This window comes from Mus pahari, chromosome 9 (assembly GCF_900095145.1).
Source record: "Mus pahari chromosome 9, PAHARI_EIJ_v1.1, whole genome shotgun sequence".
NCBI lineage: Eukaryota > Metazoa > Chordata > Mammalia > Rodentia > Muridae > Mus > Mus pahari.
Window position 1 is genome coordinate 53,928,925 of NC_034598.1, and position 20,816 is coordinate 53,949,740.

General features: G+C 44.7%; 1 protein-coding gene across 1 annotated transcript in view; it reads right to left on the minus strand.

The window, feature by feature from the left end:
• The window catches only part of Ppm1h (protein phosphatase, Mg2+/Mn2+ dependent 1H), a 255,215-nt gene that overhangs the window by 8,516 nt on the left and 225,883 nt on the right, over nt 1-20,816 (minus strand). The window contains exon 9 of the mRNA XM_021204804.2: nt 14,867-15,018. Within this exon, the coding sequence (XP_021060463.1) occupies nt 14,867-15,018 (152 nt within the window). The remainder of the gene's footprint in view (nt 1-14,866; nt 15,019-20,816) is intronic.

Genomic DNA, 20,816 nt, shown 5'->3' on the forward strand with positions numbered 1-20,816 from the left:
GCTAACTGAGCTATATCCCAGATGCTGCATCTATACGCTGAGTTATATCCCAGGTGCTGCATCTATACGCTGAGTTATATCCCAGATGCTGCATCTATACGCTGAGTTATATCCCAGATGCTGCATCTATACGCTAACTGAGCTATATCCCAGATGCTGCATCTATACGCTAACTGAGCTATATCCCAGATGCTGCATCTATACGCTAACTGAGCTATATCCCAGGTGCTGCATCTCTATGCTAACTGAGCTATATCCCAGGTTCTGAGTTTCCTGAAGCAGAAGACCACTCTTGTTCCTCCTTTTCATTTCAATCCCCAGGCCTCTTACCAGGAGGCCGGTTACCTTCCCCCCTCCTCCCATCTATCCTCTGACAGCCCAGTTCCAAGGCAGCAGCTCCATAGCATTCTGCTCAGCCTCTCCACGCCCAGCTTGAGTCTCCTCTTGAACGTCCTTCTCTTTTTCCGGCATCCAGGCACGCCACATCCCCGTTCGCGGTGTCTCAGTTTCCACAACACATGGTGCCTGTTCTCTCTGACGCTCCCTAGTTTTCTTTGTAGGCTCCACTCATGACTTAGGAAGAACTCGGCAAGTGGTAGGCTGGTGTCCCTTCCAGTGTGTCACCTTCTGACCAACCATCCCTAAATTCTGATCCCCAAAACAGGAAATCACAGCCCTCAATGCCACCTTCTCGTCTTGGTAATACTCAGTTACAAAGCAGATAGGACTTCCAGGTCTCATCGTAAGTATATTATGCCTTTAGTGATACGTGGCTAATTAAAGGAAAATCCCACCTTAGTCATTAGAGCTTCAATTATTATAAAATGGTGTATATGAGCCTTTATTCTCCCTGTAATACAGACACAGACAGACTGATGCACAGAAACACACATAGACACACATATATACATAGACAGACACACACACAAATATACACACACAGACATACACAGACACACACACATATACAGACATACACACACACATATATACACAGACAGACACACACACACACTGTGCTTTGTAACTGTTTTCTTCCTTTTCCTCATGTGGGGAACCTGCTAGAACATTTCACCCCACCCTTGCCCCACATATACAGGTGACTTGAGAGACACTGTTATTTTTGTACACTGGGCAATTATACTCAATTTTCAATATTCAGTTGACTATTTCTGCCATACTCCTCACCATCTGCATAGGTGTAATATTTTAGCTTGCTTTAGGTTTAAGCCTCTACCAGCCACTATTCTCATGTGTTATTTGGGCATGTTAGTGAACCAACATGTGTGCAAACTTCCTTGCTTCTCTTAGTCCACCCCTCACTCTGGATTTTGTTTCCTGGTAGACAAGTACATCAAGGTAAGTCCTTTAGCAGTAACCTTACATCATCTTTGGACAAAGAAAACCTCGATTTAACTTAGAGTAAGAGCTTTACAAGGTGCAGTACTGGAGACTTTTATTTTGTTGTGTTTTTAGATTAAAAAAACTTTTTAACTGCATGCATACTGTGTGTGTGGTACATGCTTTCATGCATGCACACACATGTGCAAGAGTGCTGGAAAAGGGAGTTGAACTCCCTGCAGCTGGAGATAACATGTTTATAGGTCACCTGACATGGTTCTATGAACCAAGTCTGGTCCTCTGCATAGCACTTTTATTTATGAGTAAGTATTAATCTACCTATTTATGTGTATACTTGCATGCTGTCGTATGCACACGGAGGCCAGGAAACAACTTCAAGGAGTCTGTTTCATCCTTCTGCCGTGTAGGTTCCGGGGATCTAACTCAGTGGTTCAGGCTTGGTGGCAACTGTGCTTATAGGATGAGCCATCTCCAGCCCTGAGGTTTTTATACAGTTCCCTGCCATCCTACCTTCCGGAAGTACCTCGCATCCGTCCCTGTGCGATGCCCTTCCTCTGATTGCCCCCTTAGACGACTGTTGCACAATCCATTCGGTGAGCTGCATCTTTACATTGAGTTCTCTGTCTCGGATGTCTCTGGTTCTTTTCCAGATCCGCCTCATGATTCTGTACCCATATGTTTAGCTCCTTCCAAACTGTCCTATTACGTGCAGGTTTCCTCTGGGCTGGAGAGGATAAGAGGGGAGCTCCCCAGAACTTTCTGCCTTTTCTCCACGTGTGTTTTAAGGTAAGCTAACAACTGGAAGCAGTTGTTGACTGTGTGCCACGAGGTATCTAGACTTAAAACAATCCTCAGTATGGGTGTATGTGGTGGGGCTGGGCTGCTATGGAGTCTTTCCAGTGCTGCCCATTCTTTATGTTAGGATCCCTGTCATGGTAGTATGAAGGTTAACTTCACGTCTGTCCTGTGTGCTAGGCATACCCAGCCCTTTCCTCCTTAATCCAGGGCTTCAATTTTATGAAGTATTCGCTCTCAGTACCCAAGTACTCCTGGGAAAGAACAGCCTCCAACCTGAGGGATCATCCCAGGACTTCTGGTCCTACATTGTTCTGAGGATCTGAGATCCTGCGCATGCCTCCTCTGCTCAGCATCCGTGGTGCTGTGATGCCCCTCCCATCAGATGGCCCTCCATAGGACCCTGTATTTCACAAGTGAGATGTGAACTGGAGCACTCTGGACAGCTTCCTGGCGTGCCTCCTTATGGAATGGCAAACCCTAGTTGGAATGAAAGCCAGCTGTGTGGCCCTTGTCAGGAAGCTTTCCTCATAAACCAAACTCGGCTGTCACAGACGTTTGGTTCCAGTCCCTGCAGGGGCCAAGCTGGTGGACACCTCAATATCCCCCACATTCAAAATTCAGTTCACTCCAAGCTTCACTCCAGGCTGCTTTTCCTGGAGACTGGCATACAAAGCAATCCCCCCTCCAGAGAAAGAGCCTCTCCTTGCTCTCGGTTTGTTTTTCTAAGGTCTCCCTTATCAGAGTTGCCAGCAATGAAAGAAAATGTTTCTTGTGGCCATGGAACAGGAAGGCGCTTAGATACTGAGACTGAACTCGAGGACATCTATGTACCACAGACTGAAGAGCATGGCCCAAACATGAAACAAATACAAAACACACAGCTCCATAGCAAAGGACAGGATGTAGCTAAAGACGGATAGAGGTGGATTGTGAACCCCTGGGGCCCGAAGCGGGCTGAGGTGGCTGACAGCTCCAGAAGCTGGATGTGGAATCGCTGTAATGCCTTCCTCACAAATGCCTGCCCAGGCAGCATTAGAAAACTGTGCTCTTTGGAAGTGCTTACTCTCCAAAGCAAGTGACTTCCCGGGAGGGGAGGTGAATTTTAAGAATATTTTCCTTCCCTGCCTGAAGCTCTCAATATTGATCGGCCAAGTTCTGCTGGAAGACATGGCTGCCAAGGAAGAATGGGGCTTTGGAAAGTTCAGAGGCCTACACTCTGAAGCAGGAGAGGGGTGGATCATTGGAGGAGGGTCGGCAGGGGTGGCAGAGAAAACAGAAAGGGGGTGGGGCTGAAGCTATGAGAGGGCGAAGCTCTTTCAAAACCACTGAAGTAAGGCAGTGTTGGGGTCTCTCACCCAGGGCAGTACACCTCAACACGGTCTCTGCTGTGTGGTGACTCTTATTTCTGTCACCTCTGCAGTGATTCAGACAAGGGGTTCAATGGCTATGGGCTGCACCCCCTCTCCCCCCAGAGACTTCATCTCTGCTTTCACACCACCTAGATGGATGGTTCTGGAAAAATTCCTTAGCTTCTAGGACCCCTCTTTTCCTTGCCTGAAAGCCTGGTGTACTAACACTGTAAATCTCCAGGCTTCTACAGAGGCATTCAATATGGCAGCCCGCACATGGCGGGAGATCAAGACGTGTGAACAATCATTCCCCTTGCCAGACTTCAAATGTCCTCTTCCCACAAGCAAGTCGTTTACCTCTTACAGAGGCTGTTTCCCACGAGACCACCTTGGCATCAGCATGGAACTGTCAAAAATAAGTCAACCCCAGGCCTCAGCTAACCATCCCCACAGTCATTAAAAGCTACAGCTGGGTGGGAACTTTCACTAGCCTTGTGGATTGTACAGAAAAGGTCCTCTGAGAGGGAGGGTAGGTGGAGAAGGACTGGGGGATTAATGGGTTCCTAACATTAGCATATAAAAGGCAACCTCCATCTGCCGGGACCCCTCAGTTGTTACAATGTGACAGAGGAGGAGCATTCTGAGCATTCTGAGCAGCTCTCTGAGATTTAAGAGGGAGGAAAAGTTCCCCAGCTTTGGGATGTCGCAGGGGATCTATGGTGATGAGCCTAGCACCAGGGCTTGGCTTGGAGGTGGCCTTTGTTGTGCTTAGAAAGTAGTCCTTTGTTTTGAGAGGAGGCACATCCATTAGGTGAACCCATGGGAGGTGGGTCACCCCTCAGACCAAAACTTGAAGCTACTCATGGGCTCTGACACCAGCTTAGGGTACAAAGGAACTGCTTAGGCCAAGAAGCCTGAGGCACCAGATCGAGGCTTCAGGGTGGGGAGGGCACCCCGCCCCGTGGGACGGGTTAGAATCCCCTGCCCCCTGCCATTCATTGCCAGGATTTTTCTACCTCTCAGTACCCTGGCAGTGCCAGGGCTCCTTGGTTTCTTCAGTGGTGAATGTTTATTTTAGTTTAAATCCCAAACTGCAACATTTCAATACAAGGAGGAATAAAAACCCGGCTCCTTCTCCGTCCTCCCTGGCAAAGTCTTTCAAATTCCCTGAGGTGGCCACACAGCTAAGTGCTCACACAGCTCTGCTCTGCCAGCCCCAGTAACCAGAGAGAGACAGCTGACTGTGCGGCCACTAGGTTGCTGCAGCCAGGATCTCAGACTGACTTCCAAATTCCCACGGATTCGAATATGCTAAGCAGCGTACAAGGAGCTCGAATGCAGATTTGTATCTAGTCTACAAACACCAGATCAAACACTCGTGGATTTGTTCCGAAAACCTGCAAGTGATAAGGGGTGGGGGTGGGGGAGGAGGGGAGGAACACTTCCTTTTTGCGTGTGAGGCATGGTTTCTGGAAAGCATATGGTGCTGCTGACAAATGACTTCAACTAACTTACAGAAAGATTTCCCCCTCCCAGAAGAAAGAGAGAAGAAAAGAAAGAAAGGAAGGAAGAAGGAAAGAAAGGAAGGAAAGGAAGAAAGAAAACCTTTAATACTTTGTCTTTTGCCAAAATAAATTAGATATCATCAGGGTAATGCAAACTGGCATTAATGGTTCTATTAAGGCTGCATTGTACTGATGGGTTTGTTTGTTTGTTTGTTTTTACCTTTAACCTTCCCTTTCCAGGCAGAAGGGAAGAATACCCTTACCATCAGAGATATCTCCCAGTCATGGGAGAGAGAGTTTGGTACACTGGAACTTTAAGACTCCATTCAACTCTTGACCGGGCTGGGCAGGTAGCTCCACGTGTTAGCACGTGTTAGCAGGCGCCAGGTCTTGTTTGTATCTGCAGAGACCGCACATACTGTCCTTGTGTCCCGGCAGGGGCAACAGGGAGCTGCTAGGTGCAAGGTAGAAAAATCAGGGTTTCTACAGATGGGTTTGGGAAATAATGAGGAAAGCAAAGACCCTCAAAAGCTTTGCTTCAGTATTTGGAAGTTTGGTTTTTCTCGCCTCTGACTGCTCACATCCCTTTTAGAAGTAGTAACAATCTATTCCCTTCTGACAGAATGTAACCATCTTCACTGATGGTTCAGACACTGGCTTGGCTCTGTTTCCCTGGTAGGGAGGGAGGCCCACCACTAAACCTCCAGCTTAGCAGAACTGAAGGTCAGTTCCACATGTTTTACCTTAACCCCTGAATCACACAGTCTTTAAGTTGTAAAAGAGAACATGACCAGAGATACAGAGCAAGGGTTCATGCATCCCAAACCTCGTGACCTCTGATAACCTCCCTCTAGAAACGTTAGCGTGATGTGTTCCCTCTGAACAGTTCATCTGGTGACCCCACACAGGAGTCACTGCCAGTTCCCCTCTTGCACTCTGATTTTGGCTCCCCTACAAAGTTGCCTTTTAATTTCCTGATTCCTTTGAGGAGACAGTTCAAAAAGAGGGACAGCTGGGACTTATCAGATCACAGGGGCGTTTGTACCACTCCCTGCCTGAGAGGAAGGTGTGAGGGTCAGTGGTATGCTGGTCTTTGTGCTAAACCCTGTGTCCCTCAGAAATGGAGAGGGTGCTACTTTACATTCCTCTTTGTGTTACCCAGGGAAGACAAGGCTGGCAATTTGTTGAGAACGGCTGTCATTTGGAAACGAAAGAAAAATAAAAGGAGAAAACCCACACACAACACAAACACACACCTAGCCATCAAGAAACCACAAATCCTTGCATGTCCTGGGTCAACCTAGACCCTGCTCCTTTCTATTGGTTTCCTCTCCAAGTAGCTCTGGGGCAACCCGGTTCATATCTCAGAGGCCCACAGAAACTGTCAATTGCAGACACATGCTCTTTTTGTTTGCCTTGCTCCCTCTTTGGCCCCTGAGGTTTCCCACTCTTGGAATGTATCTTTTCTTTCCCATTTTGAGTCAAACAATAGGCTGGCCCCATTTGGTCAGCCCCCCTCAAGCTTGGGGCACAGCCTCTGGTCATGTCTCCACAGGCAAACCTAGTGGTTCTACACTGACAGAGAAAGAGATGCAAAGGTTAATAGAGCCTTTGGAATTATGGCCTTTTCCTCATTTCAGAATTCTGACAGGGGCTGAGACCTTTTGGGGTGACTTCCTCTGTGTTTCCATCTCTCTGCACAGAAGAGCTCCCAGCCATAAGTGAGCCTGAGGGCTCAGTGTTCATGGGCCTCTCAAGGAGACAGGCTAAGGCTCCTGCCAAATTATCCAGCTTATGTGCGACAATGCCACACACATGAAAGAGAAGAAAATGCCATCTTACAGAATTCCAGAGCTGGAAACAAATTAAGTTCCCCTGATCGTCCAACTTGGCTTCCATTACAAGGGCACACACAGCGTAGAGGAACAACCTAAGTACAGTTACTCAACAACAGCAATTACACACACACATACACACACACACACACACACACACACACACACACACGCACGCACGAAAGGCACATTACACAGGTACTGTTCCGTTACCACAGGCTCCTCCTTCTTACACAGCACGTGTGTCATCATTAATGCTGTGAATTCAGAGGGCTCAGAGGATGACTGGGCTCTCACTCCTTGTTTGATGGCATTGCCAGGCTGGTGCAACCAGCCGCACTGCCCGCTGGGCTCCTCCCCCAGCCCCATTGCCTGCTGGGCTCCTCTCCCATCTCCACTTTGCCACTATAAGGCCTGTCTCAGGCTGATTTAATTTTTCAGGTTTTAAACACCCATTTTACCAGGCTACATCCTCCCTGGTATTTTCTAGAAGCTTCTGTAACCCCATCTGGACTTCAGACTGTAAGAGGAACAGAAAAGAGTCTGATATACCTCACAGATTCTTTTCCAGCGTCTGACAGGCCTTGGCTCACACAATAAACACCTGAGAGAATTTGCCAGATGAATGAATCCACATGGGAACCGCCTCATAAAACAGACCCCCCCACTCGTCCCCTGCATTCTGTTATAAAAACCAACTAGAATCTTTCTTATCTATAGCACAAAAATCTCTCTCTTACTTGTTTTTTCTTACTTATTTGATAGCCCAGGCTGGCCTCACACTTGGTGCTCACCTTCCTGACTACACACTTAAAGCGTTAGGAGAATAGGTGTGCAGCATCAGCCCCGGGTTATGGGGTGCCGAGAATTGAACCCAGGGCTTTATGCATGTGAGGCAGCACTCAAACTAGCCACCCACACCCCTCCAGCTCTGACAACCTCCCTCTTCTTGAAAACTCTGTCTCCCCCTTTCACATCCTCCTCAACTACCCCTGACCTGGCCATTCTCTTAGAGAGGCAAACTAAAAACCAGACCAGACCAGACCATTTTTAATTGCTGTCCCTGCAAGTTCTCCTGAACCTTAGGCGACCACTCTGACTGGCCACACACACACTCTGTAGGTTTTAACTTCATGGTGGGCGAGCACATGCCTCTGAGAGAGATGGGCTGGTAAATAAACCCAGAGGCAGGAGAAATGTAAAGGGCACGAGGTGCGTCGCGACTCCTTACTGGCAGCTGGCTTTCTAAAACTCATCAGGGTGCAGACGGACATGCTCGGGGAGGGTACCGAAGTGGATGGAAGCTAAAGATGGAGGAGAGGGAGAGCATACTGAAGGGCAAGGGAGGAATTGATGACAAGAGCACCATCAAAATCAGTGCACCTGAGCACACCCATTCCAAGTAATTCTAGAAGGGGAGGGAGAACTTAGCTTCACAGTTTTCCTGCAAGCATTTTTTTTCTGTTATGAAGCACATAATGTTGTACCATAATACACTTTTCTGCCTACACACACACACACACACACACACACACACACACACACACACACAATTTCTGTAGGTGAATCTGTGTATGTGTTCATGTACATATGAAAGCCAGTTGCTAACCTCAGGAGCCTATGGTGTTTTTCTTTAGGCACCATCCACCTTGGTTTTTGTTTTGTTTTGTTTTGGTTTGGTTTGGTTTTTCGAGACAGGGTTTCTCTGCATAGCCCTGGCTGTCCCGGAACTCACTTTTTAGACCAGGCTGGCCTCGAACTCAGAAATCCACCTGTCTCTGCCTCCCAAGTGCTGGGATTAAAGGTGTGCGCCACTACACCTGGCCCACCTTGGTTTTAGAGACAGAACTTCTCATGTATTGGCCGGAAGCACTACAATTAGGCTATGCTGGCTGGCCAGTAAGCTCCGAAGATCTGCCTGTCTCTGACTCCTCACTGGGTACTGGGGATTGAACCTGGGGCTTTGTACGTGGCAGGCAAACATTCTATTAACTAGGTATGCCCCCCCCAGAGGCATACACCACCATACTTGTTGTATTTGTTTTTATTTTTATAAAGGGGGTTCTTGTCCTGTTTGCATGGAAAACACTCTACTAACTGAACCATCTCCCTAGCCCCAGTACATACTTCTCTTGGGGCTGCAACCTACAAAGTGCTTTGCCTTGTATCTAATGTGAGGCTAGTACAATTGGATCTCCACTCTCACATATAAAGGACAGAGTATAGGGGACTATATTTCCATGGGTCATAGGGACATACGGAAAAGCTAAAGCTTGAACTCAGGAAGTGTAGGGACAAAGAAATGCATTTGATACTTATAGCTTTAAAGTAACACAGACTGTGTGCCATCTACTCAAAGGAACAGAACATGACAGTCAATATCTTAGGAGCCACATGGGCTCTTCCTCAATGATATATTTCTTATATTTCTTTGCCAATTCTCCTCTCAAGGTTTTCACAGTCCTGAATTTTTGGCAATTCCTTTGCCTTTTTTTTTTAATGTCTGAGTTTAAACACCTTATATAGGTGTTATATTATATATTATATATATAATATCTATACAGTTTTTATTTTATATAAGAAGAATTATAGTCTTACCATGTATGTCTTATTAAACAGCAGAAAGCTTGTGAGATCTTTTCCTGTTAATGAGCAACAGCTTGGGTTTGTTCCTCTTGGGGGCTATACACTAGCTTTTGTTCTTATGTAGCCAAGGATGATCTTGAACATCTATCTATTCCTCCTGTATCTAACCCCCGAGTGCTGGGATTACAGGCATGTACCAACACCCCATGCTCCTCTGGAGACTGAAGTCAGGGTTTCGTGCATGCCAGGCAACTTGCTACATCACCAACTTGTATGCTATGCTGCTCTGTGAGAGTCCTTTGTACAGAATGGATAGAAATCCCTCTTCAGTTAGACACAGGGCAAACAGCTTCTTCCCTTGGCATTAGCATTTGGCTAGTTTTGACTTTTGAAGAACCAAAATTTCTGATTGTTAATGTAATAGCGTTGACCTTAAAAAAAAGGACTCCTTTTTTTAAATTTATGTGTACAAGTGTGTATATGTCATATGTGTGCACATGCCCTCAGAGGGCAGAAGACTTTGGAGGGCAAAAAGGAACACTGGATTTCCCTGGAGCTGAGTTGTAGGTGGCTATGAACCACCGATGTAGGTGCTGGGAACTGGACTTGGGTCTTCTGGTAGGGCAGCAGATGCTTCTAAGTGCTGAGCCATCTCTCCAGTCCCTTAGCTGTCATATGTATGTATATATAGTATATGAGTATACCATATAGTATTTCATAGCTGTTTTCAGACACACCAGAAGAGGGCATGGGATTCCATTACAGTAGTCGTGAGCCACCATGTGGTTGTTGGGAATCAAGCTCAGGACCTCTGGGAGAGCAAGCAATGGTTTTAACTGCTGAGCCATCTCTCCAGCTCCCCCTTATCTATCTTAAAAGGAAGAAAAAAGAAAGAAAGAAAGAAAGAAAGAAAGAAAGAAAGAAAGTAAAACAAAACAAAACAAAAAATAAAACACAATAAAAACCCATTTGTGCTTTTTAAGAAATTCTTCCCAACTTCAAGGTCATAGTATAATCTCTTATGTTGTCTTCTAAAAATTTTTATTTATTTTTGAATTTTAGTAGTAAGTCTTTCTTTACCTGGGGTTTACTCCTGTCTTATTTTTTGAGGTAAGAAGCAATTTTTATTTTCCACATTGCTTTAATTTGGCTTAGTTTGTCTTACTCTGTACAGCCTAAATAAATAATCATTAAAATATGTCTGCAATTTTGTTTTCCTACATTTGCCTTAGAATTGGCTTGTCAAGTTCCATTTTGTAAAACCTACTGGGCTGGAGAGATAACTCAGTGGTTTAAGAGGACCTGCTGCTCTTACAGAGAATGGAGCTTGATTGCCAGCACCCACAGGGCAGCCCATCCGCTATAATCCCACTCCTAGGGGATCTAGTGACCTTTGCTGTTCTCTGTGGGCACCACATGCACACAGTGCACAAAAATACATGCCGGTAAATACTCTTACACACATAAAAATAAAAATAAAAAAAATCTATTGATCTTTTTATTATAATGTGTTGTATAGATTCAATATAGTTTGAAATGGTATTTTTATGTTGTTCTAATGTTGATTATTGAATCTTATATTTTAATTGTTGCTGCATCTGAGTCATTGCTACTCTGAATTACTACTATTTATTTGAATCCCATTCGTATTAATGTTTCAGAAACTTTATTGACTTTGTTAATTTTTAATTACCCTTTAAAATTGATTTTTATTATAAAGGCACATAAAATAAGCTTGACTATATCTACCACTTTGATGTTTATATCCAAAGTGCTTTGCGGTGGCATTAAGCACACTCCCATCCTGATACCCCCACCACCACTGTCAATCTCTTGTGCTTCTTCCTCTTTCTAAGCACAGCTCATCACACAGCAGCTATCCCCATCTCCCCTTCCAGCCCTCGGCAACTGTGACAACCACTTTATGATTCTAAGACCTGTAGTAAGAGGAATTCCACCTGTAAGAGAAACCACACAGTGCCTGTGCATCTGTGACTGCCCTACTTGCAGTCTGTGAGTCAGAAGTGCAATTCCCTGGCAGTTTCCAATTGTGTTTCTCTAACCTGTTGGTTGTTTCAAAGTATCAAATTGTGGTTTTACAATGAATCCTTTTCTAATTGTTTCAAAGTATCAAATTTTGGCTTTACAAAGTATCCATTTCTAATGTGTTAGTTGTTTCAAAGTATCAAATTTTGGTTTATAATGTATCCTTTTCTAATTGCTTCAAAGTATCAAATTTTGGCTTATAATGTATCCCTTTGGTATACATGCTGTCTTTTTTGGCCTTTTTCTTTCCATGACTGCCCTTGGATTTATTCTGCTGCCTTCACTTCGGGCACTGGATACGGTTACTGAAGTACCATGGCCTTGGAACTGGAAGCCTGCAGCAGCACCCAGGAGAACCATGTACAGATGACCCCAGGGCTCTGGTTCTGAAGAGAGAGCCTGTAAGCTACAGGAACTCTTTTGTACATGTTTATATGGAGCCTGTAGGCGGAAAACACCAAGACAGGTCTTTTTCTGAGCTTACAGGTTTCTTGCAGACTTTGGGTTTTTTGTTTTGTTTTGTTTTTTCCTGGTTCCTGTTGGGGATCCTTAGAACACAGAGGAAGCTCTATATAGAGTTATCTTAGAGCATGGAGGAAGGTAGCTACTTTCGGTATGCCAGAGGTGAGTGGAGCCTTGATTTATGCTTAGCGCATAAACCAGAACAAAAATGGTCAAAAATCCAGCCTTTACACTTTCCATATGTTGCACTCTTTTTCAAATCCAGGTCATTTCCAGGTCTCAGTATAATTTTTATCCTTGACTTATAAGCTGTTCAGACTCTCGGCTGTATTTCATGTGGGTCTCTTTCCACTATCAGCTGAAGCAATACACTATTACTTTAGTTTCCCTAGCTAGTTACATTGATTCAAAGCTTATGTGTTAAATGCTTAAAAAAAAAAAAAAAAGATTTACTTATTTTATATAAGTAAGTATACTGTCACTATCTTCAGGCACACCAGAAGAGGACATTGGATACCATTACAGATGGTTGTGAGCCACCACGTAGTTGCTGGGTCTTGAACTCAGGACTTTTGAAAGAGTAGTCAGTGCTCTTAACTGCTGAACTGTCCCTCTAGCCCTGTTAAATACTTTTAGCATGTTCTTAAATAGACAAAAAGCACAGCCTATTTAAGCCGATTACTATCCCTTGCCAGTTAATAGCTTTGTTGCTGCTGAGTTTGTTTGTTTGGGGGATGGAATCACTATGTACCTCAGGCTATCTGTGAACTTGTGATCTTTTTCTGTCTCTGATGTCCAATTAGACTTAAGGTGAGTGTCACCATATCTAGCCAATATGACATTTTAGTTCAATAAATTAATTCTATCAACCTTAACCCTATAGTCTTCCCTATGGAGAATGTATGTTTATGCCCACCCACATACTTATTTATATGTCAGCTTACTAATCCACTTGATTTCTTGGGTCTTTCATCTGGGGTCTTTTCCTTCTCTTCTACAATTAGCATAACCTTCAGATTTTTTCTTCAGAGATTGGTCAGCAATAAATTTTCTCAATTTTTGTTATGTTGAAATTTCTTTAATAAATTTCCTTTAGTGATAGTTTTCCTGCGCATGGGAAAAATATCTTCTAGATCAGTGGTTCTCAACCTTTCTAATACTGCGACCCTTTATATAGTTCCTCATGTTGTGGTGAGCCCCAACTATAAATTATTTTGTTGCTACTTCATAACTGTAATTTTGCTACTGTTATGAATTGTAATATAAATAGATGTTATGCAGTATTTATGACATGTGGCCCCAAAGCAGTTGTGATGCACACATAGGCTGAGAACTGCTATTCTAGACTGACAGTCTTTTGCTCAGTATATTGAAGATATAATCTCCCCATCTCTCGACTCTTCCGCTGCTTTTGAGAAGACTGTTATAAATGCTGCTTCTGTGTACATCTGTCTCAGAGGGGGCTGCATCTAAGGTTCTTCAGTTTCTTAAGAAGTAATTATTTAGGACTGGAGAATGATCCAAGGTGGGGTAGACCCCCCCGTTAATGTTTACCATAACCCACACATTGGGTCACAATCATTTGTATCTCTAGTTGTAGGAGATCCAATGTCCCCTTCTAGCCTATGCATGAGGTGCACATACCTGGCGAGTAAAACATAAAAGTAAGTAAGTTTTCACAAATTAAAAAATGATTATTTATAGTTTCCTTTAACCCCTGAGCCATCTTGATCCCTGAGCCCCGTTTATATTAGCCTCTTCTCCTTGATGATATTTTCTTTTCTTTCCTGTTTTTGTTTGTTTGTTTAAGATTTTGATTTTTTTGCAGACAGGGTTTCTCTGTGTAGTCCTGGCTGTCCCGAAACTTGCTGTGTAGACCAGGCTGGCCTCAAACTCAGAGACCTACCTGCCTCTGTCTCTCAAATGCTGGGATTAAAGGTACATACTACCATTCCTGGCTCAGTCTTGACCATGTTTTCAAAGCTCTTAAAATGTTCTGATGCTAAGATACTTATTTATATTTTTTGCTAACAACTCCAGCAAGGGAATGTTTGTTGAACAGGTTCTACTGTGCCGCTCTGCTGGCTTCTGCCCACAACAAATCATTTCTTGGTGTAGAAGCTGAAGCTCTTTCCTTCCAGAGCTGCTTTCTTCTAGGGCTAGCGTTTCCTAGGGCTGTGAGGGCTATTGACCCTGGTGATTCCTACAAAGGGAAACTCTACTGGAATCTTCTTCTCCTGTCTTTGAACTACTCAAAAGGAATGCTTTCCTACTGGGTGATCAATATGTGAGAGGACCTGTCAGCAGGATTAACCTGAAGTAGGAACATGAGAACGGAGGAAGCTGTGGTGGCTCACACTGCCATCCCAGCACTGCCGGGGCAGGGGCTGGGTGCTCATTCCAAGCCTGGGGATACCCTGGATCTATCTAGTGAGATCTAGGCCAGCAAGCACTACATATTTGGACCTGTCGCAATCCCCCCTTCCCCCTACTCCCAAGAGTTAATATGCTGTTTTTTTGTTTGTGTGTGTGTGTGTGTTTTAAATAGGGTTTCATGTAGCCTAAACTGACTTCAGACTCCTTAGCTAAGGATGACCTTGAACTTCCAATCCTCTTGCTTCCACATCCCAAGTGCTATGATTATAGGCAAGAACCACCAAACCCAGTCGATGAGGTGCTAGAGATCACACCCAGGGCCTGGTGCATGATGGGTAAGCACTCTAGCTCAGCCCCTGTTGGTAACTTGTAAATAAATCAAGTTCTTTGCCATCTGTATCTTGGTTCACCTTAAGGAGGATTTTCATGCGGTCACAAATGTATAAGACACGTAGTCCCTTCTGTGGTTTGGTTTGCCAAGCTATTCCTACAGCCTCTGTTGTAAGTCATGAGTCCCCAGGACACTATCCGTTATAAAGGCACAAACCTGTGAGGGTCATCTGGGTCACAGTTAGGAAGAAACTGAGTGATTGCTTCCGCGACTTCTTCGTTTGATAAGACATCCCAGAGCCCATCAGTAGCCAGGATCAGCACGTCATCTGCTCCGTGCTCATATCTGGAGAGATCGTAGACTCTGACCTGAAAAGAGCAGGGGGGAACTGCAATGTGAGTCACAGAGGGAGGGAGGGATGCTGTTTTCTGTCTCCCACCAAGCAGCTTCTGATTCCTAGCCTTTTCCTGTCTGGCCTAGTACTTTTCAAGAATGCACTTGGGGTACGTGATCCCACAACAAGCTCTGTGGAATGGACAGCTTCTTTCCAAGGCTTGCTTACAGACACTTAGGCCCAGTCACAACTGTGAACGACCCCGGGAAGGGCTGAATAATTAACAAGAAAGAGCTGAGTTGAGACACTAATGGCTGAGATACAGCTGAAGGGATGGACATCGTGTGAGTCAGGATGAGCAATGGGCTGGCCTGTTCATCTTTCTCTGTATATATTAAGAGTCTATCCTTTTTCAAGTGCTATAAACTGAAAGAAAAAAAAAAAGATTCTTCCATTTAAGTCTATAGGGGGAAGTCCATTTGATATTTTAAGAAATGGCTCCATATGTGTTTGTCAAGGACTAATAAGACATACTTCTTTAATGCACTCATTTGAAATCCTTTTTGCGTGTTTCTTCTAAGGCCAAAGGGTCCAGAAACACCCCTGCCTCCCCCAGGTAAGGGTGAGGGTTTGATACTACACTTGGGTTTGATGAACCCCAAGCTGGGCAAAAGCTCAAGCTGCACTTCCAAAGCATGCCATCACACCATCTCTCATATCCAACATTGTCTAATAAACTACTTACGAAGGACAGAGCAGCCCTGCAAAACTAGAAAGAGTGAAGAGATCGCAACTCTACGCTTACCCTACTTGGACAAGGCTGGTGGGGGCAGGGAGGAGCAAAGGGGAGTTTGGAGACTTCATCTCTATTCCTTCCTGATGCTCCGGAGTCATCCTAACTCACGGGCTGAGGACAAACATCAGCTTCCCCTCTCTCAATTCCTCTGCCCTGTGTGGCTGGAGAAAGCATGTGGTAGGCACGGGGAGAGAAGAAGAGAATGTGGCACATACTGCTGCTCTGATGTCCCTTCACACTGGTGACACTAGTGGCATCTGGCCATCTTAGGCACAGACAATGGGCTTCTCAGAGGTCTACCAGATGGCTCAAATTCAGTCTTTGTTCCAGAACAAACAGTTTGTCTAGGCCAGTGACATCCTTTAAGGGATTGGTCCTGTGGGTTAGCAGCCAACTTGGTGGGTTAGCTGAAACCCAAAGAATGCTTCACCGTGATAAATGAGCACAATTAAAAAGCAGTCACAGGGGCCAGGCCTCTATAGTCCAGAAGGCAGTAATAATTAGCTAGTAACCCAGCACACGAGGCCCCTCCAGGGTAAGAACATGCAGGGGCATACTCTACCTGCTTTTAAATATATTTTTTTTCCTCGAAAGGTATGCTTGCTTGGTACTAAGCTGACATTCCGGAGAAGGTGTTAAGCCCTCCAAGCCAGCGGAAGTGGGGTCAGTGAAGCTAAAAAGGTAGAACTTGAGATTTCAGCTACTGCTCCTTGAGCGGTTCATGTCTTATGTTCCCTCGACAGGAGATAACCAATCCCCCTTTGCTTTATTTTCTGTGGTTGCTGGGTATGTCAGAGCATGTGGAGCTGCAACATTCCTATAGAGTCCCTATAAGAATTGATATATGGAGCATATCAGCCCTCAAATGTTAGTGTGTGGACCAGTCAGCCAGAGAACTTGAGCATTCACAGATGCTTCTTACGTTCTGGGGTAGGGCAGGAGAGCTGCAGGAGAGGTGAAGTCAGAGGTGCAAATACCTGGACCATACATTGAGGGGCCACAGGACCATACATTGAGGGGCAAGGCCACAGGACCATACATTGAGGGGCCACAGGACCATACATTGAGGGGCAAGGCCACAGGGGTCCTACTGAGCCTGGAAATCAAAGGCTCTCTAGACTCTGTGATGCCAGACACAATTCGTTTCCTAAGACTATGAAAAGGACCATAAATGTCACTCCTGGGCTCCCAACTCTAAGTCCTACCTCACCATGTTAATTCCATGATATGTTAAATGAGAGCTGGAGGGCTTCCAACTGGCTGATCTACAATAAGCTACTGTGATCATCTGAGCTCCACGGAACAGGAAATAGGTGGGGGAGTGTCGGGTAGTTCAATTTTACATCTATAGTTAAGAGGCATTTCCATCTGCCTTTTGGCCCTTCTGAAAACAGATGTTTCCAGGATTGAAGACAATACCCAATCTTGGGATCTGCCATGTGAACAGGGTACCCAAATGGCTTCCAAATGCTTTTTACTGATCCAAGAAGTGGTAAGCTGATTCCTTCAGTCTGAAGTCAGTCCACCCAGTAGTAGGGAATCTGGCCAACAGAACCACATGGGTTCACACCAACACGGTTGGAAATGCTGCTCCTCAAGTCCGTCAATAACTGGAATCTTCAGTTCTACTTGTTTTCCCACTCTCAGCTCACTAATGTGGTTCCAACAGCCAACATGAACATCCCTTTTGATAGCATTTTCCACATAATCTTTGTGTAAAGAATCCAAAGCCAGTAGTGACCCCATTCCTGGGGCGTTCCTCAATTAACAGCCTTTTAGGTTTTTACTGCTATCCTTTGTTTCCTGCCCTTCAGCCAATTTCCAGAGGACTCTGCCAACTTTCCACTTACAGCTCGAGTCTTGTACATTAACCTACGACGCAGAATGCACGGGGAAAACGCTTCCAGGAAAACTGAACTGGTGTGCAAGTCGTCCACCCCAGCATTCATCCTCGCTGGCAACCAGGCCTTCAGTGGGCTCCAGGGTTTGCTGCAGACCTCACATTCCCTCCCTGAAGCGGCTGCCGGCCTTCTTCAATCAGAAACATCCCCTCCCAGGGTTCCTCTGTTCACTTCCTGCAATAGCTTTTGATGTTCCTGGAAGGCTCACATGAATCTAGTGGGCTCTGAGGTTCTATAGGACTAAGACTACAACTATCTGGAGGAGTATTGCTGCAGAAGCCTGGCATACTACTACACCACGCACACCAGCCAACATGCCTGAAACACCACAAGTCAGGTTAGAGTTACCGCTACGCTACACATGCGCTGTGTGCTATGAACTCAGGGTTTGTGTTAGCTGTCCATACAATGTCTTCCGAAACATAATGGCTTAATCACAGAAAACAAAACTTTCCATATTTTTGTTCCATCATCCGTCATCATGCAAATGTTAAACTACTGCATGTACGGGTTGTACAGTTATATCACATTTAACTCTAAGAATCGATATGTGAATTACTAACTTCATGAAAATCACTGCACAAATGTCAGTTTGGATGGAAGGGAGTGGTTCTAACAATTTCTGAAGTTGCCCCAAGCCTATGTCTGCCATTTTCAAAAACTATATATTTAGCTGAAGTGTTTTCAAGATTCTGAGATCAAAATATTGATCGGCTCTGGAAAATGCTGAAGATGCCATGTGCCCAGTAGTGTTAGAAGCTCCTCCCTCCTCTTTCTTTCTCTCTCTCGCTCTGTGTATGTGCTTGTGTATGTGTGTGTGTGTGTGTACGTGTGTGTATGTACATGTGTATGTATGTGTATGTATTATGTATGTATGTGTGTGTGTATGTGTGTGTGCCCATGCCTATATGCCACATGGATGCAGGTACGTGTGTGTCATGATGTGCACATATAGGTCAGAGGGCAGCTCAGATGTCAGTCCTCGAGTTCTACTTTGAGACTGTTTTATGCCATCAAAAACCAAACCAAACAAAACACCCATGGGACACTTCATCTTTCTTTTGAACCCAGGGAACCCAGTCTCTGTGAGGCCTAACTTCTACAATTCTGAGAGCTCTGACTCTTACTGAAAGAAATAATAGTAAACTAATTATAACTATAAACTTAAACACTCAAGTAAATGTTCATTAAGAATGACAGGACAGCCAGGGCGACACAGAGGAACCCTGTCTTGAAGTCTTAAAATATCACAACAAAGGAGGAGGAGGAGAGAAGAAGGAAGAAGAGGAGGAGGAGGAAAAGGAGAAAAGAAAGAGAGAAAACAAAGGAAGGAAGGGAAGGGAAGGAAGGAAGGAAGGAAGGAAGGAAGGAAGGAAGGGAGGAAGGAATACAATAGATTTTTGGAACTGTGCATCCAACGCTTCCCTTTGAGAATTGTACAAATACAAAACTGTGTCCAGATTGCAAACTTGTGTTTACTTTCTATCTAGGGTAGGCCCATTTCCCCATAACAAGCAGAGCTCACGCACCCTGCTCTGAGCCAGAGTCCCCTATCCTTTAGTTTAATCAGCTTCTTTGCAAGTCTGCTTTTACATAGCAGGCTACATTCCTTCCTTAATTCACTGAACAGCTAACTCATCCACTTGCATTCATTTTCCTTTCATAGACAGGTAGTCAACCCTAACTATCAAGACTTCACAGCAGGTAAGGGACTTTACAGGAAAAGCATAGTAAGATGACTCTTATGATGGTCCGCCAAGATTTCTTCTCTTTGTCAGAACATCTTCACTGCAAATCAAGTGTCTGCCTCCATGCAATCACACTGGTCTCAGCAATTCCTCCACCATCAGAATGCTGCCGTGCCATGGGTCTGGAACTTCAGAGGCCAGCGCTTCTGAAGCTGTGAGGTGCTGCCTAATACCCTTAAACCACTTCCTCTTGGGACAGTTTCTCTAGGAACCTGGCTGCCCCGATCTGAGGATCTAAGACCATTTGGATAAACCAGGTGCTGCTGCAGGGCTGACTCTCAGCCTAGAGCCCACACTAACTGCCAGCTGCTGAGTGTCATCTGAGACTTCTACCCTAGCCCTGTCTTCAGATTCCAGACAACTAGTATCCGACTGGGAGCCTATGAAGGGCTCTGTGGGGAGAACCACCCAGATCACTCAGTCTGTGGACCACAGAACCATAAACAGTAATAATCAGAGTAAGGAGAGTGAATAGTTTGGAATGTGGCCTGTTTATAGTCAACAAAAGGCAAATAGGTATTGAAAAAAATACTTCCAGGCTAACTTTGTATCAGTGGTTCTCAACCTTTCTAATGCTGCAACCCTTAAATACAGTTCTTCATGTTGTAGTGACCCCCAACTATTTCATTGCTACTTCGTAACTGCAATTTTGCTACTGTTGTGAATAGTAATGTAAACATTTTGGAGAGAGGTTTGTCAGAGGGGTCATAGCCCACAGCAGGTGGAGAGCCGCTGCTCTATATGTTTAAGCTGGGACACTGAACTGTATAAAATTTTCTCTTTGGTCTCTACCCACACATGACACTCATTAGTTTTGCTTCTGCCTATCAGCAGGAAAACAGTAAGAAAGCTCTCCCTGGGTGGGGCTAAGAGAATTCTAGAACTGTCCATGGGGTCAGCTCAGTCAGGGGGAAGGAAGAGAGACATCCATGTTTGCTCTCAGTGCTGCCCGAGGTTCCTAACCTAATAAATCTGTATTAACTAGGGAGCTATTTTGATTCTCTACTTTTATATCTATTTTTAAATTGGTTCAGAAAACTCAGAAGGAAAAAGAATTAGATTATTTTCTTCTTCAGACCCTAATAATTCTATAATTCTTCTTTTCCTTCAGGCTAAAAAGTAAAATTGTATGTCTGTGTGTGCATGTATGTATGTATGTATGTATATATATGTGTATGTATGTCTCTGTGTGTATGTATGTGTATATGTCTGTGTGTATGTATGTTTGTGTATTTATGTGTATATGTATGTACTTATGTGTGTGTGTATGTGTATATGTGTGTGTTGACAGACATGGACACATCAGCTCTTGAAACCATGTGAAGGCAGGATCATTACACTGACAGTCCTCTGCCTACATTACAGGCACAGTGACTCTCTGAGGTGG